Source organism: Acipenser ruthenus, chromosome 7 (genome assembly GCF_902713425.1).
Source record: "Acipenser ruthenus chromosome 7, fAciRut3.2 maternal haplotype, whole genome shotgun sequence".
Classification (NCBI taxonomy): Eukaryota; Metazoa; Chordata; class Actinopteri; order Acipenseriformes; family Acipenseridae; genus Acipenser; species Acipenser ruthenus.
In genome coordinates this window covers 59,863,324-59,884,191 of record NC_081195.1, presented here as the reverse complement: position 1 = coordinate 59,884,191, position 20,868 = coordinate 59,863,324, and the positions used below count along the sequence as shown (strand labels likewise).

General features: G+C 36.5%; 1 protein-coding gene across 14 annotated transcripts in view; it reads right to left on the bottom strand.

Moving 5' to 3' along the window:
• LOC117415409 (dedicator of cytokinesis protein 4) overlaps positions 1-20,868 on the bottom strand; it is a 104,216-nt gene that overhangs the window by 989 nt on the left and 82,359 nt on the right. For 3 of the 14 annotated variants that reach the window (XM_059027446.1, XM_059027447.1, XM_059027459.1), the window contains 25 exons: positions 20,434-20,509; positions 19,751-19,851; positions 17,093-17,151; positions 16,798-16,946; positions 16,040-16,125; positions 14,453-14,479; positions 14,190-14,285; positions 14,010-14,070; positions 13,324-13,417; positions 12,885-13,033; positions 11,423-11,509; positions 10,520-10,624; positions 9,818-9,959; positions 6,998-7,164; positions 6,391-6,477; positions 5,606-5,782; positions 5,289-5,372; positions 4,509-4,628; positions 3,860-3,981; positions 3,518-3,638; positions 2,758-2,854; positions 2,314-2,423; positions 2,047-2,119; positions 859-978; positions 323-384 (listed from right to left, as the gene is read on the bottom strand). In XM_059027446.1, the coding sequence (XP_058883429.1) occupies positions 323-384; positions 859-978; positions 2,047-2,119; positions 2,314-2,423; positions 2,758-2,854; positions 3,518-3,638; positions 3,860-3,981; positions 4,509-4,628; positions 5,289-5,372; positions 5,606-5,782; positions 6,391-6,477; positions 6,998-7,164; positions 9,818-9,959; positions 10,520-10,624; positions 11,423-11,509; positions 12,885-13,033; positions 13,324-13,417; positions 14,010-14,070; positions 14,190-14,285; positions 14,453-14,479; positions 16,040-16,125; positions 16,798-16,946; positions 17,093-17,151; positions 19,751-19,851; positions 20,434-20,509 (2,572 nt within the window). The remainder of the gene's footprint in view (positions 1-322; positions 385-858; positions 979-2,046; positions 2,120-2,313; positions 2,424-2,757; positions 2,855-3,517; positions 3,639-3,859; positions 3,982-4,508; positions 4,629-5,288; positions 5,373-5,605; positions 5,783-6,390; positions 6,478-6,997; positions 7,165-9,817; positions 9,960-10,519; positions 10,625-11,422; positions 11,510-12,884; positions 13,034-13,323; positions 13,418-14,009; positions 14,071-14,189; positions 14,286-14,452; positions 14,480-16,039; positions 16,126-16,797; positions 16,947-17,092; positions 17,152-19,750; positions 19,852-20,433; positions 20,510-20,868) is intronic. The other 11 variants (XM_059027448.1, XM_059027449.1, XM_059027450.1 and 8 more) reach the window with 7 other exon arrangements.

Here is a 20,868-nt window from a genome sequence, read left to right as displayed (position 1 = left end):
ATATATATATATATATATATATATATATATATATATATATATATATATATATAGCTTCACAATGTATCCCCTGGTATGAAACAAGCAGTTCGTTCTGCTGGTATAATCCAAGGCATGATAGAGGGTCTATATCATAGCTAGGGATGCATAGATCCTGTGGGAGTGAAGCGTTTATGGACAGCTAATGTCTGTATTATTCGTCTTCTGACCTTGACAGGACAAACTGTTCAGTTCCCTAGTACTCTATCATCGTCCTGCCTGTGAATGAATAAACTGTAGTAACAGAACAGGACACAAGTTTGAAAAATCAGAAGTGACAAACCTTTTGTGGAGATCTGAGGGTAGTTATTGGAGACAGAGGCTGCATGTTTTTTGCAGGAGAGCCTGTTTCAATGAAGAATGATTATATTGTTTGCTTGTAAATTAAATCTTTAAAACAACAGACGCTTAATGATTGTAAACAAAAAATGATTGAAAAAAATGGAACTTCACCAGTATTTTCTTTTTGACAGAGTATCGTCCAGACATTGCTTTCTATCACAAAGCCTCTAAAATAAACCATTGTTTTCTTACATGGCTCCTTCACTGTGTAAACTACAGTACTGCTGAATTGCAAAGCATACTATTGGATGTTTATATGACATGGTGTCTTCCTATATTGTGGGAGCACAAAGTCAAAGCAGTGTTCCCCTGCCAAGATCAGCAACTGAGCATGACCAAGATTCCAACCAGGGAATCGCAAGACTCACATGGCAGTGCCTTTTAACCTTTGTTGTAACGAATAAATACTGTTTAATAGCGTGTTTTTGTGTTTGATTTGGTATTTTAATTATTATTAGTATTAATCTGCATGTTTACCTGGTTGTGGAGTTCTGGGTGGTACAGGTGGACATACCAACTTTCCAACAGTTTCTGAAAATTGTGTATTTGCTTCTTTACCACTATCCAGACTCCAGCTGCTTGGAGTGGGATTCACTACTGTAACAGACAACATGTTTCAATGCAAAATAAACATTTAATTAAAAAAGCAAGTCTTTCATAAGCTTTGCTTAATAAAACCCATGGACTCTCAATAGAGTCTAGGACTTGAAGTCATGTTTTCTTTGGTTCAACACTGACATGGCAGTGCTAATTGTCTCTGGGTAAAATACCAATGCCAAGACCCAAGCTGAGTTCATTACAGCTATTGTGTAGATTTGTTCATTGTAAAACCTTCCTGCTCACAGCAGACTTGCATGTATTGTCCCTCTTATCCTACAATTCACCTAGAATTCACCTAGAAAACTCACAAGTAACCCTACACTGCAGTTTAACAGTGAAATCCTATTGTCAGGCTTTACTGGAACGCATTGTTCAAGTATCAATAAATTGTATTTTGAACACTAAACGCAACATTTTTATCATTTCAATGACACCCGCATAGTGAGTATGTAAGGCTTCTACTGTAGAGAAATCCAGCAACCCATGTCAAAAAGCAGTTATGGTGAAATTGTGGTACACAAAAATGATTCAAGAGAGGCACTGAAGCATGCATAGAAGTCTTTTGTGAGACCTGTGCTTTCAGATGCTTCTCATCTCAAGCCCATTGTCATAGATGTCTGTACAGCCTGTTCATGTTCCAGCTATGAGCACAGTATCTGAAGTGTCAATCATGTTCAGGTTCTTTCAGGGGGTAACTGCTGCCCATAGAACTGCCGCATCAAAATTCTCTGAATAGTCCAGGCAGCAAATTATATGTCTGAGCCCAACTAGCTGTGTCAGAATCAATGTATTTCTCAGTTTCTCAATAGCTCACAGGAGCAGGAGAACCAAAATATCTGAATTTATGAAATGCCTGGTAATGGATTGACATTTTATCAGCTGTCATCCACCACGTCACTCAAATCAGATGAGCAAGCATTATTGCATTTAAGGAGGTTATTAGGTTAATCTGACACAATAACTCTGCAAACAGGCAGCACAGCACAAATGGAGCAAAATACATTTTATAACAGAAACTGAAAAAAAAAGTAACATATGATGAATATGTTATGTATGTACTCCTACCTTTGTCTGGTGCCGAAATATTTGGATCACTTCTTGGTAAGGAGTTATCCCCTATTTGATGAGCAAGCATCCTCTGTTAATAATAGAACAAATATATGATACATTTGACGAATACTACAAATTAAGTTATATTGTAGTCCACAGGCAGTACATGCTGTATGCTTACTGGGACAATCCAACGTGACACTGAAGTGTGAGACAGATGTAGTGCAGTTTACTGTATTCATTAGATGTAACCCCTTCAAAGGCATCTTTCATGTACCTCACCTGAGGGGCTTCCAAGGGGTTTGGGTAAATGGCACTGCAGGGCCTTTCTCTTGGAGAAAGGCAGAAGTTCTCTCTGGAATGTTTGTGTTTGTCGGACAGCAATGGGGAACCTGAACAGAGTGGGGGGGAAAAATGTAATCTGCATTGTCATAGCACACACTGACTAGCAGAGGGCGTAGACAGCTCGGGTTATACGCCTATTTCTGAAGACCTGCTTTGTCCCCAGAACCACACAGAAAAAAATGAAGACACAGATTACTTATTGAGAGATATCATGGTTTCAAATTTTAAAAAAATAAATAAGAAGAAAACATTTTCATTTCACGAGAAAAAAAAATTCTGTGCTAATTTGCTTTATTCCTTGTGAGGCAAAAGTAAAGAACTTGACATGAAGGAGATTTTATACTTGGTCATTGTCCTGCAAACACAGTAAAGCAGCCATACCTCTGGCACTGGATGGAGCAGAGCTGGTCACATTTGGAGAGGCAGAATGAGTAGAACTTAAGCTTGAGGTAGATGGACTTGGCTGAAACAAAAATCCCTGATATATGACCTTGATTTTATTAAAAAAAATAATAATAATAATAAAAAAATAAAAAAACATGCAAGCATTTCCTTTTAAAATATCAACCCAAAAAGTGGATAGGCTTTTAATCTCAATAACCGTTTACCTCAAGTGCATTTCATACAAATGCACCTTTTTTTGTCTGTAAAGGACACACAACTCTTAGGATGAACGCATTTATTAATCATAGTAATGTAAACATCAATCAATATAACATCCTAGCATGTATAACTTCTAACATGTTTGCTGTGGGCATTGTAACTGAATTAAAACTTCCCTAACAAGCCTAATGAAAAGAAGAGCTAGTATTGTGTGCTGGTGATTATTATTATTTTATTATTTGGCAGATGCCTTTATCCATGGCAAATTACAAGTGATACAGGGCAATACAAGGGTACAATGCAAAACAATATATACACACAGTATAGTTTACAGTAAGTGCAAAGTATACTATTAACATACAGTATAGGATACGTTAGGATTAAAACAATTTATATATACAATGACATACTAGTAATGCAATAGTGCAAGGATCGTGCTCCAGCTGAGAATCCAGTAACATGGTGCTTAGGTCAGGCGAGTACAGCACATAGTAGTAATCGTCAATTAAAACATTGCTTGAGTAATGTAGTTGCGTACCTGCATGTTGAAGACTTCATCAGAACTTTCTGACTGTCCTGTGATGTTGCTTACTTCATTAGAGGCTTGTGATGAGAGGGAAGAGGACGAGTATCTGTTGACGGCTGGGTAGCTCAGAGGGCTGGAAATAAACAAACAAATCAGGCCATTTCCTATTTTCTGGTGACGGAATTTTAATGTAAGATTATATTTAGTCTCTGTGTGTGTAATCCAGGTTAATTATATTCCAAGTCATTGCCTTTTGGTAATTCATTAGCCAATACTGAGGAAAGTAAGAAACAGTTTATTTTATTTCTACTGAATGATGCAAAAGACACTTATTAAAAGCAAAATGGCACCTACCTGCGTCTGGAGATTACTCTAGCACCATCAGGGCTTATGACATTAGGCACGGAGTTTCTGCATACACGTGGACTTCCATTGGTGAAATGAACTGGACTTGCACGAACATATGCTGGGAAATCCTAAGTATTTAAAATAAATAAATAAATAAATAAATAAATAAATAAAATTTAAAAAGTTATTTTGCTACAGCTGGCACGAAATTATCAAAATAACAATTACCTTAAACTCTGGATTATATAAACAAATTAGAATTCCCCCAACAGAATATTCAAGCTCACCTCAATTGTACAAAATATAAGGGGTTTCATATCTCTAAAAGATGCCCCCTCCTGTCATAAAATGCTCCCTTATCCCATGCTGGGGAACCGGATGAGCTCTTGCTAGTAGAGTTAAGAGCACCCCCTATTGAGCCACCAGCATCACTTTCTGCAGCAGCTGGTTTTGTCCAAGTAGTAACCGGGGGCAATCTTGTAATATCCAGGATGAGATCAGGCTCCAAGGTGGTATTATTGAGTCCACTATAATGTGTTTTGATCTTTACTAAATAGATTAGATTTGTTTATTTGGAAAACTACCTTACATATCAATACCTATTAGCTACCCAGTCTTACAAAAAACCACATTACTGCAAGAACAGATTTCCTACCTGTATTCCCAAACTTGATCTCATCAGATGAAACTGATCAACCAGCTTTTTATGCAATGGTCTCATATCCTGAGGTACAAACTTTTCATGAACAGCTAATCCATACTCCAGAATCTGAGCCTAAAACAAACCAACAAATGTTAATTAGATTTCACATATCACATGTTGGTTAGGGTAAAGTACCTTTTGGGAAACGGCCCAATTGGATTGAGAATACTGGAACTGGTGCCCCTTACTGAGTCTTTAAGAAGCAATACTACAATAAACTGTATTACAATGCAGTACAAACAGGTAATGCTGTAAACTATGCTAACGACACAGTTGTGCATTTGTCAGGACTGAATATGGGTACTACAGTATGTACTGTGTCTTAAATTACTTAAATGTGTAGTAACAAAGAACTCATCAACAGCATCAGAATTATAACATGTACATGCATATGGTTGTGTTAAGAAAAAGGATTTAAATACCTTTTATTAATAGCTATCATTAAAATCAGTTACACAAATAACTGAAATACTGTATTTGCTTCCTTATTTTAGTTTATGTAATTAAATCGTACATTTGAAGTAGTCTTTTTGCCCTGTTTATATACTGTATGAAAAATAAAAATTAACAGCTGCAAATTGAATGCTGGAGAAAATGAATAAATCTGGCCTCATGTGGGGGAATTGATGTTCTAAGTCGGAATGGGCTTTTTAGGTCATTCCGAGCAAGTAACATCTTCCTGAAACTGAAACGTAATGTTTATCGGTAATCTGCAGTTGTTTGTAAGTTTACCTGTTCAAACATAAGCTCCCTCAGGCGTCCAATTTTTTCTCCATCCTCAGGATGGTTCACAATGTAGTCCTTCACAAAAAATGCCTGCAGGAAAAAATGTGTCTCCTGTTTATTGCTGAAACAGTGATTTAAAGCAGAACAAGTTTGAAGATTGTCATTTATTTTGTTAACTTTCTTCGTGTCGAAAATAAATAAATAAATAAATAAATAAATAGATAAATAAAGAGTTAAAATTGAAATAGAATATGAATATGAATGTGGACTCCAGAATCTAGGTACTGGTATAAAATGTATTGAACAAGCTGAATCTGTATTACCTCCTGGTATCTTGCAAGGCCACCATTAACAGCAGCATCAATGACTCCATTCAGGCACATTGTGAGTGGGTTGATATTCTGCATTTGTCTTGCTTGACACTGAGTTATGAGTGCTCTTAGCTGCAGGTTTTTATTCTCTATTACTTCAATAGCATTTTCAAGAGGACTCATCTCCACCTGACAAACACACAGAGACATATATTTACATATAGTATAGTATACGCCTCTGGTATATTGTAAATCATCCTACGTTAAAATAATAGCAAGGCATGCATATAATGGACTTTGTAAATCTGGTGTTTTGAATGTTTGAGAAGGACTTAATGTGCTGCTCTGTAAATAGTTCTAAAACTAAATTAAATAATAACATTTGACTGGTATTAGTTTATTGCTATTGCAAATTCTGTCTATACATTGTGTGTAGATTGTCAATATAAAGACACCCAACACAAAGTACTGTATTAACTTATTAGAAATCACAAAAATTGATATTGTAGACAGGAACTTTTTAACATAAAAAAACAAAAAAAAAATTTCAACCTGAGACTATGTATATTCTATGTCTGGGATGACATCTGCAAACCCTTAACAGTGATTGGTTGATTTCTCATCAATGATTTCCCTTCTGAAGTGTTGTTCTACTATGCATTTGGTTTGCTGTGCTTTTCCCATACCTCTCTGTACTTTCCAAGGGTTACCTATGGTTTCACTATGCTTTATTACACTGCCATGGTTAACTTCTTTAAATGGGGTATATACTGGGCATTTGGCGAGTTTGAACTCACCAGCTCTCGTTTTTCCACTTCAAACCATCGAGAGATTCCAGGTAAACTCTGCACTAATGTCAGCGTGGTCCGTTCCACCCACAAGCTCTAACGCCACCAAAGAAAAAAGAATGTATAAAAAAATTATTATTATTATTTTATTAAAGCCCAATAATAAATTGTACTAAACTTTCTATTTTTAAGTTTCTGTAGGAGACTACTGATATATTTGGGATTACCTTTTGAATAATTTAACAAACATTAAATATAACTATTGATACATCAAAATCAGAGATGTCTTGGCCTAGGGGTAGATTCTGTAAGCCAGGTCACACATTTTTACTAAATTGACATTTCAGATGTGACTGGTATTGTAAGGATCCAATCACACCTGCTTTTTCAATGTCTTTAAAAGGAGTAGCACCTTACTTTTACAAAAGGTTTTGACCACATTTATTTGAATAGCTGAACACGTATGGCCCTACACAACAATTATTGGACAATAGCATTGTCAAAGGTGCAGCATACATACATTTGTAGAAGGAAATCGGAAAGAAAGCAGCAAAGTTATGGCTCACTGAATCCAAGATTGTGTATAACTGAAGCAGGGACTTGGTGGACACAGTACCTTGAATTCATTTTCTTTATCCTTTGTTCCTTTATGGAAAGGTCTGTCATATCTGAATCTCCAGATGTGGTTGACTTTATAAAAGCTCTTGATATTGTCAGGTACTCCATCTCTCTGCAGAACATCTTGACTTTCAGGGATAGGACTCACAGCATAGATCTGCAAATCTGTATACAAACGGTCAAGGAAAACTACAGATAGTGGGTGACATAAATCAGCTAAGAAACTGATCGCCATAAAAATAAAAAAGATGATAATGCACCCATCCACTGTGCCTGAGCTGTGTGCTAGTGGTTTGCGGATGATTACAGACTTCAGGCATCTTATATGGCCACCACAATCCCCCGAGCTCACGTTCCCCACGTTGTATCAAGGCTGTAATCGGGGCAAACGATGGCCCGATCCTATAGGTGCATATACTATTTAAAGGGCAAGGCAACATTCACGAGTAGTGTGGGCTGTGTCGGAATGATTGACACTTTGAATTAAACGGAGGTGTGATTTAGACAGTTTTGGTCCAGGATCTCTCCTTCTGGCCCAACGGCGCTGCCCTCAATTGAGGTGGGACCTCAGACACTGTCTGCGGTCAATCAAGGTCTGGTGATGGAACATCAACCCGCTGGAGTGGATGTGCCGCTGCAAAGAACTTCAAGACATTTTTGGGGCACTGTATTTAACCAATGGTGATAGCTATTGGGGATTGTAGCCTCCCCCCTCCCCCCAAGACTAACAGCATGCTTTCAATATATGGTGAACTGTTCCAAAGCATTGCAGACCTACTGCTTTCAAAAACGAGATTACCTTATCAGGAGGATATCAGCACACATTGGTATCATGCAAACCATTGCACAGCCAAATTTAAAAGTTAAATTAGAAGGACTGACTTTTTTTTTTTTATCCAATAGCAATTGTTGTCACAGTACTTAATTGTATGTTAAACGGTTGCCAATTCACTCTGCAGAGTTAATTGATGTGTGTGCGTGTACTGCATGAAAAGTGGGCAACAGGGAGGCAGGTCATAATGTCAAACAATCAACACACATCTCATATTGATGTTATAGAGTGTTGTTCCAGTACACCCTGCAGTGAGGTCTGATACCATTAAATAATTAATTAAATGTCAAAAGGGTCTACTAAGTTTCTAGAATCATATTTGACAAATGAATGGTGTTGAATGACTAAATTGGTAAGTTTATCACTGCAGGGCTGCCTATTAAAGGATGTGCTGTAACACTGGGGGGGGGGGGGGGGGGGTTCTTTTAACAGCAAATGTTGAAAAAGGTCAAGTGATATGTGGTCAGCAACCTGATAGAGTACATTCAGGTATTGACTCCAGGACTTCATCTAACATTTCAACATGGGTGTCCATTTACTTACTTCTCTGTACAGGATTTGTTCAGGATCTGTAAGCAACTGTTTTTGACTGTTTTCAGTACAAAGTGATGTGCATTCTAAAATCAATGATCCCATAATAAACTGCCCTGAATATCCACAAACAATAAATTAACATCAATGAACACAGTAATGCCTACAGTTTAATAAGTTACATGATGATTAATAGCTTATGATGAGGTAACATACGGTTAAGCTTCTACTATTAAAACAAGATTGCCCGGTGAGAACTCACTCAGGGGAATATGGTGCTTTGTGATCCCAATACACACCTAATCTAAACTGTTCTGCACCTCTGCAGCTATTATTTTATCTGACTTCATGGCTGAAAAGTGTTCTCCAATCTTTATTGATTTTTATTCCCCAAAGATCAGGAGGCTGTGTGCATGAGAATACACTATGCTTGTTAAACTTCTTTGTCTCTAGTACTTAAACATTCAATCAGATGATGTTCTTGCATTACATAAACTCTATTATTATTGCAGGGAACTTGAATTATTGAATGTGCATTGTACGTCTGTTGAAGGACTTTTGACTGGTTTTAGATTAACTCGTTCCAGCTGTCATTACTATAAAGAGGCTCTGTCAACCAAGACAATACATTATGCATGACAAGGTTTTACAGCAATTGAGCACTATAAATTTAAACTGCTGCAGTCCTACTCTGGCATGACATCTCTGATTAAGTCAGAATAGTGTCCCTTGCAGATTTAACAAGCAAACTGTTTGGTTTATCATAATGAAACCTGTCTCATGAGGTTAAGAAAATGAAACGCTGAAACAACCAGAAAATAAATGTCAAGTACTTGATAAGGCTGTGCAAACAGCTGTGATTATAACTAGGGTTGGCTTCTTAAAAAACAATGGTTAAGTGTAGTTACAAAATTAAGATAGAAGATAAAATATTTGTACTGACCTTCCCCGTTCCCCTTTAAAAATCAGCTCTGTACTTTTTGTCATCCACTCTTTTTTTACATCGGCATTGAATTCTCTCTCACACACACACACGTATTTTTTAGAGCCATCTTTTAAATGGGGAATCTTTAACAAAGGCAATACATGCTTCTTGCATGTTAATTTCTTAGTGCTGGTTCTTTTCAGAACACAATCTTTGTGCCAAAGCAGGATTACTAATTATGGTTAATATAGAACATCAAACACAATTATAATTTCTGGGATAAAATTTACAGACCACTACTGAAGACATTAGACATTACATTTGTAAACTTGACAAATAAGTTGTACCTACTAGTACAAGTATGTTTTACCTGCTAATTCAACCAATTAAGGAATCCAAACAATTATTTTTATCCAATATATCTGTAATGTTTCCACACTCTATTCAAACTAAATCACGGATGACTCAAACAAAAGCCTCAGAAAGTAAAACAAAAGTAAAAAGACTATTGTGGTAAACGACCAGGATACATTGTGCCTCTGCCTGAAAGATGGTCTCATCAGGCTGGTTGACGTGCTGCATGGCGATAGCGTGTGGGAACTCATTCAACATTCGCTGCTGGAAGGCCTCCAGTCTCTCATAGTCATGTCCCCGGCAAACAAACTCCTTGTTCTATGCAGAATGAAAGCAAGAGACGATTTAATCGGACAGCCACTCACTAAAAAGTAGAGGCTAATGCAAAACAATGAGTGGTACTTGAAGCCTTGTGGCGATTCATGATAACTGAAACCAAAACCTGCACTATGTACAGTTATCTGTGCCTTCATGTCGTATGCACTGTTTCAGCATAACATTTACTGTTTGGAGTCTAAGCCATAGATCTAAATGGTGACAGATCTAAATACCACCATTGTTTAAAGGAGGAGACTTTGAGAAAACCATCATCTCTAACAGGATGTGTGAGTCTTTTAAGGCCATTTCTGTCTTTGAAAGTAAAATACTCATATTTGGCATTATTTAGATCCGCCACTCTTCTGGTCAATAAAATAGACTCCTAAATAGAGTATGCAATAATTAATTAATAGATATATAAGGAAAATGATACAATGATATAGGACTTGTCTGCTGCTTAATGTTAGTTTATAGTTTATGGATTTTACAAGAATATAACTATTCAGTTCATGTTTTGTGAATAGTTCCCATAATGTAAATCTGTTTTTATAAACACTTACCCTTAAAAAGAAGGGAAACTTCTTTCCATAGAACCCAACTCTGAAGAATTCCGGCTCCAGACGCTGTTGATCCATTATTTTGTCATATAAGGAAGCTTCCATCATCTGCAGAACGGTAAATGGGTAAACTATTTTTTTTATATGAACTATATCAACCTACATAAAAAATAAAGTGCAGTTAAACCTGTATTAATGGTCAACTGAAATAAGTACGGTGGATGGTTTTCAACAGAAGTGTGTGTCAGCGGTACCTTATATAAGCAGCCACCAGTCTTGAGTCATGTTAAACAGAAATGCTGTCTCATCTTGTACAGTAGATAACACAATGGTTAAAGTGAGTGTAGATAACAAAATAATTGCATTGTCCATGCCATGCACATCCATTCACTATGCACATCTCAAATATGGAGTTTTGAAATCAATCTTATCCACACCCCTTTACGGTTTTTATTTCCTTATAGTAACCAGCTAGCTGCTTCCCCTTATGACTGACATGCTTTGCAGCCAGTAAGATGCTTGACCATGATAGACTGATGAGGTGAAATGACCTAGGTAGTGCAAGGGTAACACATTACCTGGAAACTTTACCTAGTTTAGGACCGGGTGTCATGTTTTAAAATACTGTACATGTCAGCTTTATTATGCATCTTTCTGAACTGCACACTTTAATAACACTATGGGCAGCTGTGATTGTAAACCTAATGGGACCATTTGCTAGCAATATACATTTGAGATATCACAACCTGTTCTTTCAACTGGAGTTGCACAATATCATTGGTATTTTACCAAGCTACAAAAACAACCAGGCCTTTGACGATGAGAAATAACAGTAGGACGGTTATTTCTGGTGCATCTTTTCTGACACCTAACCCAAAATGTCCATGCCAGAGTTTCAGACTTTACCCTCATCTTGCTAAGATTCCTGTAGTCATAGTAGGCCTCATATTGATCTGCAAGTTCCCTGCAGAGGATTACACCATTCTCCCAACACTGTGAAAATAAACATATTGGAGAAGAAGAAATAAATAGTAACAATAAAAATGACATTTCACAGATGTAATGCATCCTATCCCAAACACTATTTCATTCAGATTATTAAAATGCTAAATATATTTGAAGTGTGCTGACATTTTATTTGACTTTCCAATTTTTTTTAAACCCCATTTCTGTCTCAGGTTAACACTCACTTTTTATGCAAAAATAAATAAATAAATAAATAAATAAATAAATAAATAAATAAAACTGTTGGGTTACTTTAGCATGGACTGAATACATGGAATGCTATGGTTTTTTTTCTTTTTTTTTAATGGCCAAATACTGTATTGCAGTGCTTTGTGTTTAATATTGCCCTTTGCTGCAGTCATTTTGACTGATTTTCTTTGTATAGTATACGTGCAGTACAGTACTGTGGTATTTTAGACACACTGCGGTACCTGACATTGTTCATTTATAATGCTGCAATGTTAATAAAGCAACTACATACAATGCAGTATAACAACTCCCTCTGAGATACGATATTATCACATATTCGATGGAACCCTGGAACCAATTCAATCGGATATGGCAGGTCTTGCTGTAAGTACTTGGTTTCGATATTGCTGTGAGTAGCAAGGCCTAGACTTGATGTATATAGTCCATTGGGTCTATTTTAATGATCTAAACCAGGGGTGCACAAATCCAGTCCTCCAGGACCAGAGTACTCCAGGTTTTGCAAGTGTCATTTAATAATTAACTAACAGAACAAGTGAAATAAAAGTTTACCATGATACATTTGCAGTTTTCCCATGCTTTTCTCATGGTTATACTACGCATTTAACATAGTTTATATGCTTTGCCATTTTTTAAATATGCTTTACAGTACCATACTGCACTTTCCTGGGCTTTACAACGGTAACCTATGCTTTTACACACTTTGTTATACTTCTGCTATGGCAGACTTCCAGAAAGCCCTCAAATTCATAAAACCTTTTAATGTTTTTACAGTAAAAACATTAGTACAGTACCATGAATTTGAGTGAAATCATTTTTTTTTGGCTTTATTATTTCACATTATACTGTACTTCTTTACAATGTCAATTTCAGAAGCGTAATATGTTACTATGCTTATTATATATGATAGGAAGCGATGACACCTATTGGGAATAGAGAATACAAAGCGATGACCTAAATAGAGAATACATATCTGGCTCCTCATTGCTCTGCTTTGATTTTTCTTTGTAATACAGCACCTCGACTTTGTGATAATTGCTGCATTTTTCAGATATTACTCTCTTCTCGACCTCAAGGGCATTACAGTTTGTTTGCATGTATTTTTTGTTCTTTCTGCATGACTGACTGCAATTCAAACATAAAACAAATGACTTACTTTCCCCCTGTCAAAATTCTGAATAATGGTGAGATGCAGGTATTCTTTGCGCTGCCATTCCGTCTGCATAGGGTAATTCAGAAACTCTCTCAGAGGCCTGTCAGACCATTCTAGCAGCTCATCGTACAGTAAAAGTGTGTAGGCAGCCTCTGTAATATAATAGAACAGTGTTATCCCCATATACACAGCACTAGAAATGTATCTTGGGTTTGCTTTGGTGCCACCTATTGACTTACATATACTGTGCCACTACAGTATATATTTATAATTAATTGTTTTGTACAGCTCGACTTTAAGATTATGAGAAGAGAAGACTGACAAAAACATAATATCTCCCCCACCTTGAAGGGGTAGGTGTTATTTTTTTTTAAATAAAGATTTAAGTGGAACAACTTTTATTATTATTATTATTATTATTATTATTAAGTAAATATTTTACCTGTGTAGTTCTGAGCTTTCAAATGTAGATCATACAGTTTATGTATATAACGTATATACATTTCTTCCTTGTTTAACTCTGTTTTGTAGAAATTCTACAAATAAAAAGAAAAATCCCATTTACTCCATATTTCCAATTACAGGAATCATGAGTTACACAGCGTTCAACTTCCTCAAAATACATTTAAACTATGACTAGCTTCTGACTAAAAATATACAGAACTGTTTGATAGGACACTGGCACATACTGAATTAAAAGTAAGTATTTCTTATTTTTAGAAATGTTTTATCATGGTACAGATTACAATCCAAACAAGTCCATAGTCTGGACCACTACCAGTGGGTTCAGATTGGTGAAAGTCTACTGCAATTCTTTTGTGGCCCAATAAACAAAGGGAATATTTTCCAGATTGTGCCGTCTAACAAATTCTATCAGATGGCCACCAGATGGCACCTCTCTCCTTAAATTCCTTTCACAGGTGGAATAACATTTCATACAATTTTCCATTTAAACTTAATTTTGTCTTTAAGGGATGTGTGCCATTAATTTTGTTTCAATCAATCTGGTATAGTCCTAATGACATGTGGTCATGTGCCTATGCTGAAATAAAAAGTTAACAATTGTCAAGATTGTATTACAACACATATCTGTACAACAGTGTCAACTTGTATTTAGGCCATACTAACCAGTAGACTAACTGTGCATCCGATCTTTTTGCCATCTACCTCCCCAACCTTCATACAGTCCCTAAAAAAGAAAAAGGTCAAATGAAATTGGGTCTGAATAAATCGGAAATACACATGTATAGAAGTGGTATTTTAAAACAAAGCTGTCCGGGCACACGGTGAAGGAGTCGCACAGTTTACCTGTAATCTAACAGTCTTTCCATGAGCCGTGTAACAGTGGCTATCAATGAAATCCCACTCTCCCTCCAGGTCTCCCTCTCGATTTTCTTCAGTAGGCTGCAAGGTAGGAACAGTACAACCACAAGATTTATTTTTATCAATTATCTCCATGACAACCATTTGACTGAGCCTGCACATCAACAATCACAGAACCTCAAACATTCACCATTTATTTATATTAGTTCAAACAAGTAAAGCAGCACAATTCTGGAACATTATCTTACCTAGGATACGGGCCAAACAGAGGTATTCTAATCCAGGAAGCATTGACAAAACAAATAGATTTTAAGATAATCCAAGTCAAAAACACAAGACACGCATATTACTAGTTTAATTTAAAAAAAAAAAAACACATTAAATAGTTAATAGCTCAATATATGTATTTTTAAAAGGGACAAAAGGTGATTTTGACGTTACTTTAACTAAAGCAATAGACTAAATAGCATACAATTTATAGATTTCAGAATCTCTGTTGACAAATGAAATTTTAATTCCACCGGTACTGGCATATGAAACATTGGACTGAGCCTTGGTTCCATCAGCCATGCAGATGAAGTTCGCTGTTAGTTCTGCATATGACGTGCCCTAAATGTGTTTAGCTGTCTCTCTTCTCTGTCTCTTTAAATTTCAAATAATGGAGTGCAAACAGACTCAAAGGAGTTTTATGGAAGAGAGGTTTCTTGTGATAGAATACTATCGTCATTTAAGCAAACTCAAAAACCACCAGAAGACAACTAACAAAACCTAAGGACTGCTCACCAATGCTTTAAACCCACAATCTCATCTTCATCAACTTTATGTTTATTGTGATGAAAATGTATTGGTTCTTCAGTTGTCTTTCTATGTTCATGATATATTTCAAAAGCAATACTATGGATAGACTGTTCCATCCAGCCTTGGCTGTAGGTTGCTTGGTGCGATTGAAGTTCGACCACTGGACTGAGGCTGAACTAAAACACGTGAAGTTATTGGGTGCCAGGAAGCAGCAGCAATGTTTCATCAATGCCGTTGTTTTTGAAATATCAAACATTCCAAACTGAAGTATAAAATAAAAGAAATGACACAACAGATCTTCAACAGGGTGTGTGGGGGGTGGTGGGGGGGCAGCAATCACTGTATTCAATTCAAAATAGTTACACCACTTTACAGTCTTTTTTATTAATAAAATTAACCAGCCCTGAAACTGTTCTTGACTGTTGGTATTTTTTTTTTTTTTTTTTAAAGTTTAAATTGCAGCTATCCAGCAAAACTATACATTAAAAGGGAACAAATAAAAAGAGGAAATTAATGTTGAACTAAACATTGCACAAGTAATACCACAGCTCTTGCAATACAGCAGGGATATTTTAGACCATACAGTATGTCTGAACTTTGTTACTATCCCTTTAATAGTTTTTTGAGCAACTCCGACTTCAAAACATTAAGGTACCGTAAGGAAACTTTATGAAAACGGTAACACATGAGATAAAAACATACGAGCTATGCATTTGTATTGCTGCAACACATCAACATTCCTTTACACTACTGCCTTGAAGTCCCGTCTTCATGCTTATTAACACAGTCAAGCTATAAAGAAATAACTGAATGCAATTGCTTTAATTGTATAATGTGATACGGTACAGCATGATTATGCAATTCAATTGCGCTAAATGCAAACAGTTAATCTGTTAGATTTGAAAACAAGGTAATACAATAATGAGACCTCTTCACTACACCACCAAATGCCAGTTTTGCTCATTAGTAGTCTATGTCACACTTGTACAGTAATGGGAGCATTCTGTTAAAAGGACATTTGATTTCAAATTGCTTACATGCTGTTGAAGAGCTCCCGGTACGTTTCATCCCCTCTTCCCTCTGACATCAAGCTGTCCAGCTTGTCTATAAGTTTGGCTTCCACCTGACAGAATGAGTATTAACACTTCATTTTCAAGATTTCAACATCAGTTTATATTATTTTGGTCATATCTCTTTATTCTGATGCATGACAAATGTACCGATGTACTGATGAGCAACAGTAACAGCTAAGAGGAGTTCCTCTGTTTCTCTCTAGTGTGTCCCTCTTAAGTGAGAAGCATTCAGTCTGTTTAGTGTACATTTTTTGGTGTGAATATCATCAATGATTCAGTGAAAATTAGCAGACTGGACCACTGCAGGTGACCTCTCAAAGACAGCTCATGCTACAGCTAGTGCTGGCTAACCAGCAGGACTGCACAGATTCCAACTTACCTCTACCAGGGGGTCACTGCCTATCCAAAAAACTGGACGTATTCTTTATTGGGATTCAAATCCATGACCCTACTCAAGCAAAGTCATCTCAGCACTGCACTCTTGCCATTAGAAATTGAGATATCTACTGCACACAACTGTTCAGCGCCAAGATGACGAGATCTAACATCACCACTGAATGAGTCCTAGTTTGTGTCTGCATGTGCTTAAAACATTTAACTACAGTATAACCTCAACACCCTAGCACCCATTCACATTTAACAAACATATATGACTTTACTGTAGGTAAAAAGTATCCTTGTTTTTTTACGAATAACTTTAATCAAACCACTCAGCCAAATACCTGTTTAAAGCTGCCACTTCTCCTCTGTTCCCAGTCCATCATGTCGTGAAATATCGGGATCATCACGTTCCGCAGGTCTGGCTGAGGAACAAGTGTCACTTCAAGGAATGGACCGATCATTGCTGGAATAAAGTGAACTTTGTGCTCTCCTATAAAGAATTCATACATGTCATTATAAATGCACAAATAAATATTAGGTATCGGAAAAAAAATGGTTTCACATTACAACAAAATAAGAAGTTATTCTTAACTACAATTAAGAAATAACCAGGTTATCAAGTAACTATTGAGTTACCTAAATTCTGCCACATACTGAAGATCTCACAGCCCATCATGACCCTCATGTCCCCATACCTAAAATGAGATGAGCAGGTTAGGAAAGTTTTCTGCTATATACAGTTTCTTGAAAACAAAGAATTATATACATTATACAAAATATATAAAATTTCTTGAAAACAAAGAAATTAAGAAAAAAAAATTTGTAGCAAAAGATTTGAGGAAAAAAAGTAACAAGAAATGGATGTCTACAGTTATTTATTTCAGCATTTTTTTTGCAAAACTCCAAAAATGCTAATTCAAAAGTATTCATACCGTTTGATGCTATGATAGTATTGTCTACATGGTGCTAGATATTTCAATATGATAATGCAGAACCTAATTCTAGAAAATGCTGGATTGTAGGTGAACATTCTTAGATAGTATAAAAGGGTTAGGCATAGGATGACTGCTGTCATTACCAATAAATAAATATTGGAAAAAGTAAAGAGCTATCTGAAGACCTTAGGCAGAGCATTATTTATTGTCATAAAGCTGGAGAAGGATACAAGAAGATTTCCAAGCATTTGAGTATCCCAATTTCAACTATTGTTTCTATTATCAAGGAGTACAAGATTCATGGTACTGTCACAATGCTCCCTCAGGCTGGAAGAAAGAAGGTTCTTTCACCAAGAACAAGTAGAAGAATTGAGAGGAAGGTTAATAACAATCCGAGATTGACTGCTAAAGATATTCAAAGCGAACTGCCTGCAAGCGGGACTAGGGTTTCCATTTCAACCATAGGTTGAGTATTGCATGGTGAAGGTCTCATGGTCGCAGGCCAAGGAAAAAGCCACTCTTAGGAAAACATCCCAAGGACAATCGCTTAAAGTTTCCAAAACAGAATTTGAATGATGGATATGAGTTCTGGTCAAAAGTTTTTTGGAGTGATGAAACAAAAATCAAGCTATTTGGTCATACTGATAGTTGTTAGATTTGGAGAAAGTCTGGTGAGGCATACAAAGAAATGAACACCGTACCTACTGTCAAGCATGGAGGTGGTAATATCCTTCTATGGGGCTGTTATTTTCCTCTGATGGCACAGGAAATTTAGTTCCAATATATGGTAAAATGGATTCCATAGCATACCAAAAGATATTGGCCAATCATCTGAAACCCTCTAATATAAAACTTGGTTTAAAGTGCAACTGGACGTTCAGTGCATAGGGCAGCAGTGTGGAGTAGTGGTTAGGGCTCTGGACTCTTGACCGAAGGGCCGTAGGTTCAATCCCAGGTGGGGGACACTGCTGTTGTACCCTTGAGCAAGGTACTTTACCTAGATTGCTTCAGTAAAAAACCCAGCTGTATAAATGGATAATTGTATGTAAAACTAATGTGTAAAAATTAATAATGTAATTGTATGTCAAAATAATGTGATATCTTGTAAAAATTGTAAGTCGCCCTGGATAAGGGCGTCTGCTAAGAAATAATTAATAATAATAATAATAATAATAATAATAATAATAATAATAAATAATAACAACAACAACAACAACAACATGACAACAATCCAAAGCACACATCAAAATCTACTTCAGAATGGTCAAAGAAGAATAAAATCAAGGTTCTGGAATGGCCTAGTCAAAGTCCCAATCTAAATCCGATTGAGAATCTTTGATGAGTTGAAGGCTGTGCCCAAGAGTGGAATTTGAATGAACTGAAACAATTTTGTGTTGAAGAATGGTCAAAAATCACTAAAGTATCATGCCAACAGCTCATTGACAAACATCCTAATCAGTTTAACTCTTTGCGGTCCTATGTCGGACCTGGTCCGACATTGCAATTTTCCCTTTCCGGTCCAATGTCGGACCCTGTCCGACATCATCAAAAAGATGCAAAAAACAGGTCTCTAGTCGGTTTTTCTCCAGAAAAAGCCTAGAAAACCATTCAATGGCCGAGTGAGATCGATAGGAGCCGAGAGAAGACGAAAAAAAAGGGGCTTATCTCATGAAAGTACAGATAGACCCTGGCATCACATAGATAACACGGACATAAACAAACAAGATAGCTGCTTCTGCATCCAGCGCTCAAAGAATATCTCAGACATCTGCAGAGCTTTTTTTTTTAGATGTTATAGTAATAAAATAATGACTTGGATCGCATTATTGAGGAGTTTGGTGATAAAACGAGTGATCAGAAGATGATTTATCGGTATGCACTACTATCAAGAGGTATGTGAAAAAAAACAGTGAACAAGGGGTGGGGCGGGGCTGGAGATGCAGTACTGAGTTTCCTGTTGATATGCAGTGCCTTTTAAACCTGTTTTACTGTGAAAAAAAACTGTGCGTCTAGAATAAACTGCGCGTGTGAAAATAAATTGGACCTGACGCGCCTGAGATGCGCTGAATAAATAGACCGCAAAGGGTTAAAAGGGGTTATTATTGCTAAAGGTGCCTCAACTAGTTATTAATTTCATTTTCCTTGTCAGGGTATGAATACTTTTGAATTAGCATTTTTTGAGTTTTGCAAAAAAATCGCTGAAATAAATCATTGTACACATCTACTTCTTGTAACTTTTTTCCTTATCCACAAAATCAAAACTTTTGCTACAAAAGGTTTTTCCTAAAATTCTTTGTTTCTGAGAAATTTCTAGAAATTTATATTACTGTTGTTGTTTAGAAACAATAAAGGCACTTACTTTTCTAACACCTTCTTCTTTTTGGAAGGTGAAAACATCTCTAGCTGAAGACATGGTTGGTTTATGAATATGACTGAAAGATAATAGTAGGAATCCCAAACCTGCAACAAACAAATGACTATTAAATATGGTATAAAACTGTTGTGTCCAAAATCCATAGTGGATACTTTAAAACAACAATAAAGTATTTCAAAATCCAAGCATTACCGCACTTGCAATACATTTGCAGAATACCTAGCTGTCTAAATATTCACAGAAAAACCATGAAAAAAAAGGTCAGTGCATTTCCAGCAGAAAGCAAGGAAAGGGACAGATTTAGTATGAAGACAATTAGAAAACATCAGATGTTGTGTGATACACTGCCGTTATGGATTCTGTCACCAGTCAGTGAGATGAGATGAGATTAAAAGCTATAAAACCACAAATGCAGACGAGCCTGGCTCTTTTGCATTGTGGTTAAGACACTCCCTTGTGGTGCTCTGGATCATGCCCAGCCTCGGCCCAGTTACGTATACAAAGTACTGACTCCCAATGTGTGGTGGTGAAATACCGGTAATCTGTCTCAGGAATCTCTCCTATTTCCCACTCAGAGCATAATTGCTGAAAGAGACATTAAATGTGCCAATTTTATAGAAACCAATAAATAAGTAATCATATACTATATAAGCATTCCAGTCTCCTACCTTGTAGTCAAAATTTTCATTCAGGAAATTTTTGCGCAGAGCGTCAGAGAGATACAACACTGTCGTGATGATTACACTATAGAAGAAAAAGAGATACGTGTGGCTGATTTCTGTTTCATACATGTATTACATTTTACTACAACAGTGTTGGTGAAGTTACAAGCATACAAAAAACTACAAGAAATATAAAAGCCAGTTCTGTCATTCAAAATGAAGGCACAAAGGGTATACACCCTCTGTACTGGAAACTCAAGCCCTGCGTAGCCTTTCAGGGTTGAGTCTGGATGGGGAGGGGTCTGCATCTGACACATAGAAGAGACAGGCTCATCTTCCCATGAGTCAGTGTCGGCAGGAGAGTGAAGGGATGATCTTAGCTAAAGAAGCTATCCTCCCATATTCAAAACCACATTAAACACTTTGTAACTGTTTCAATAC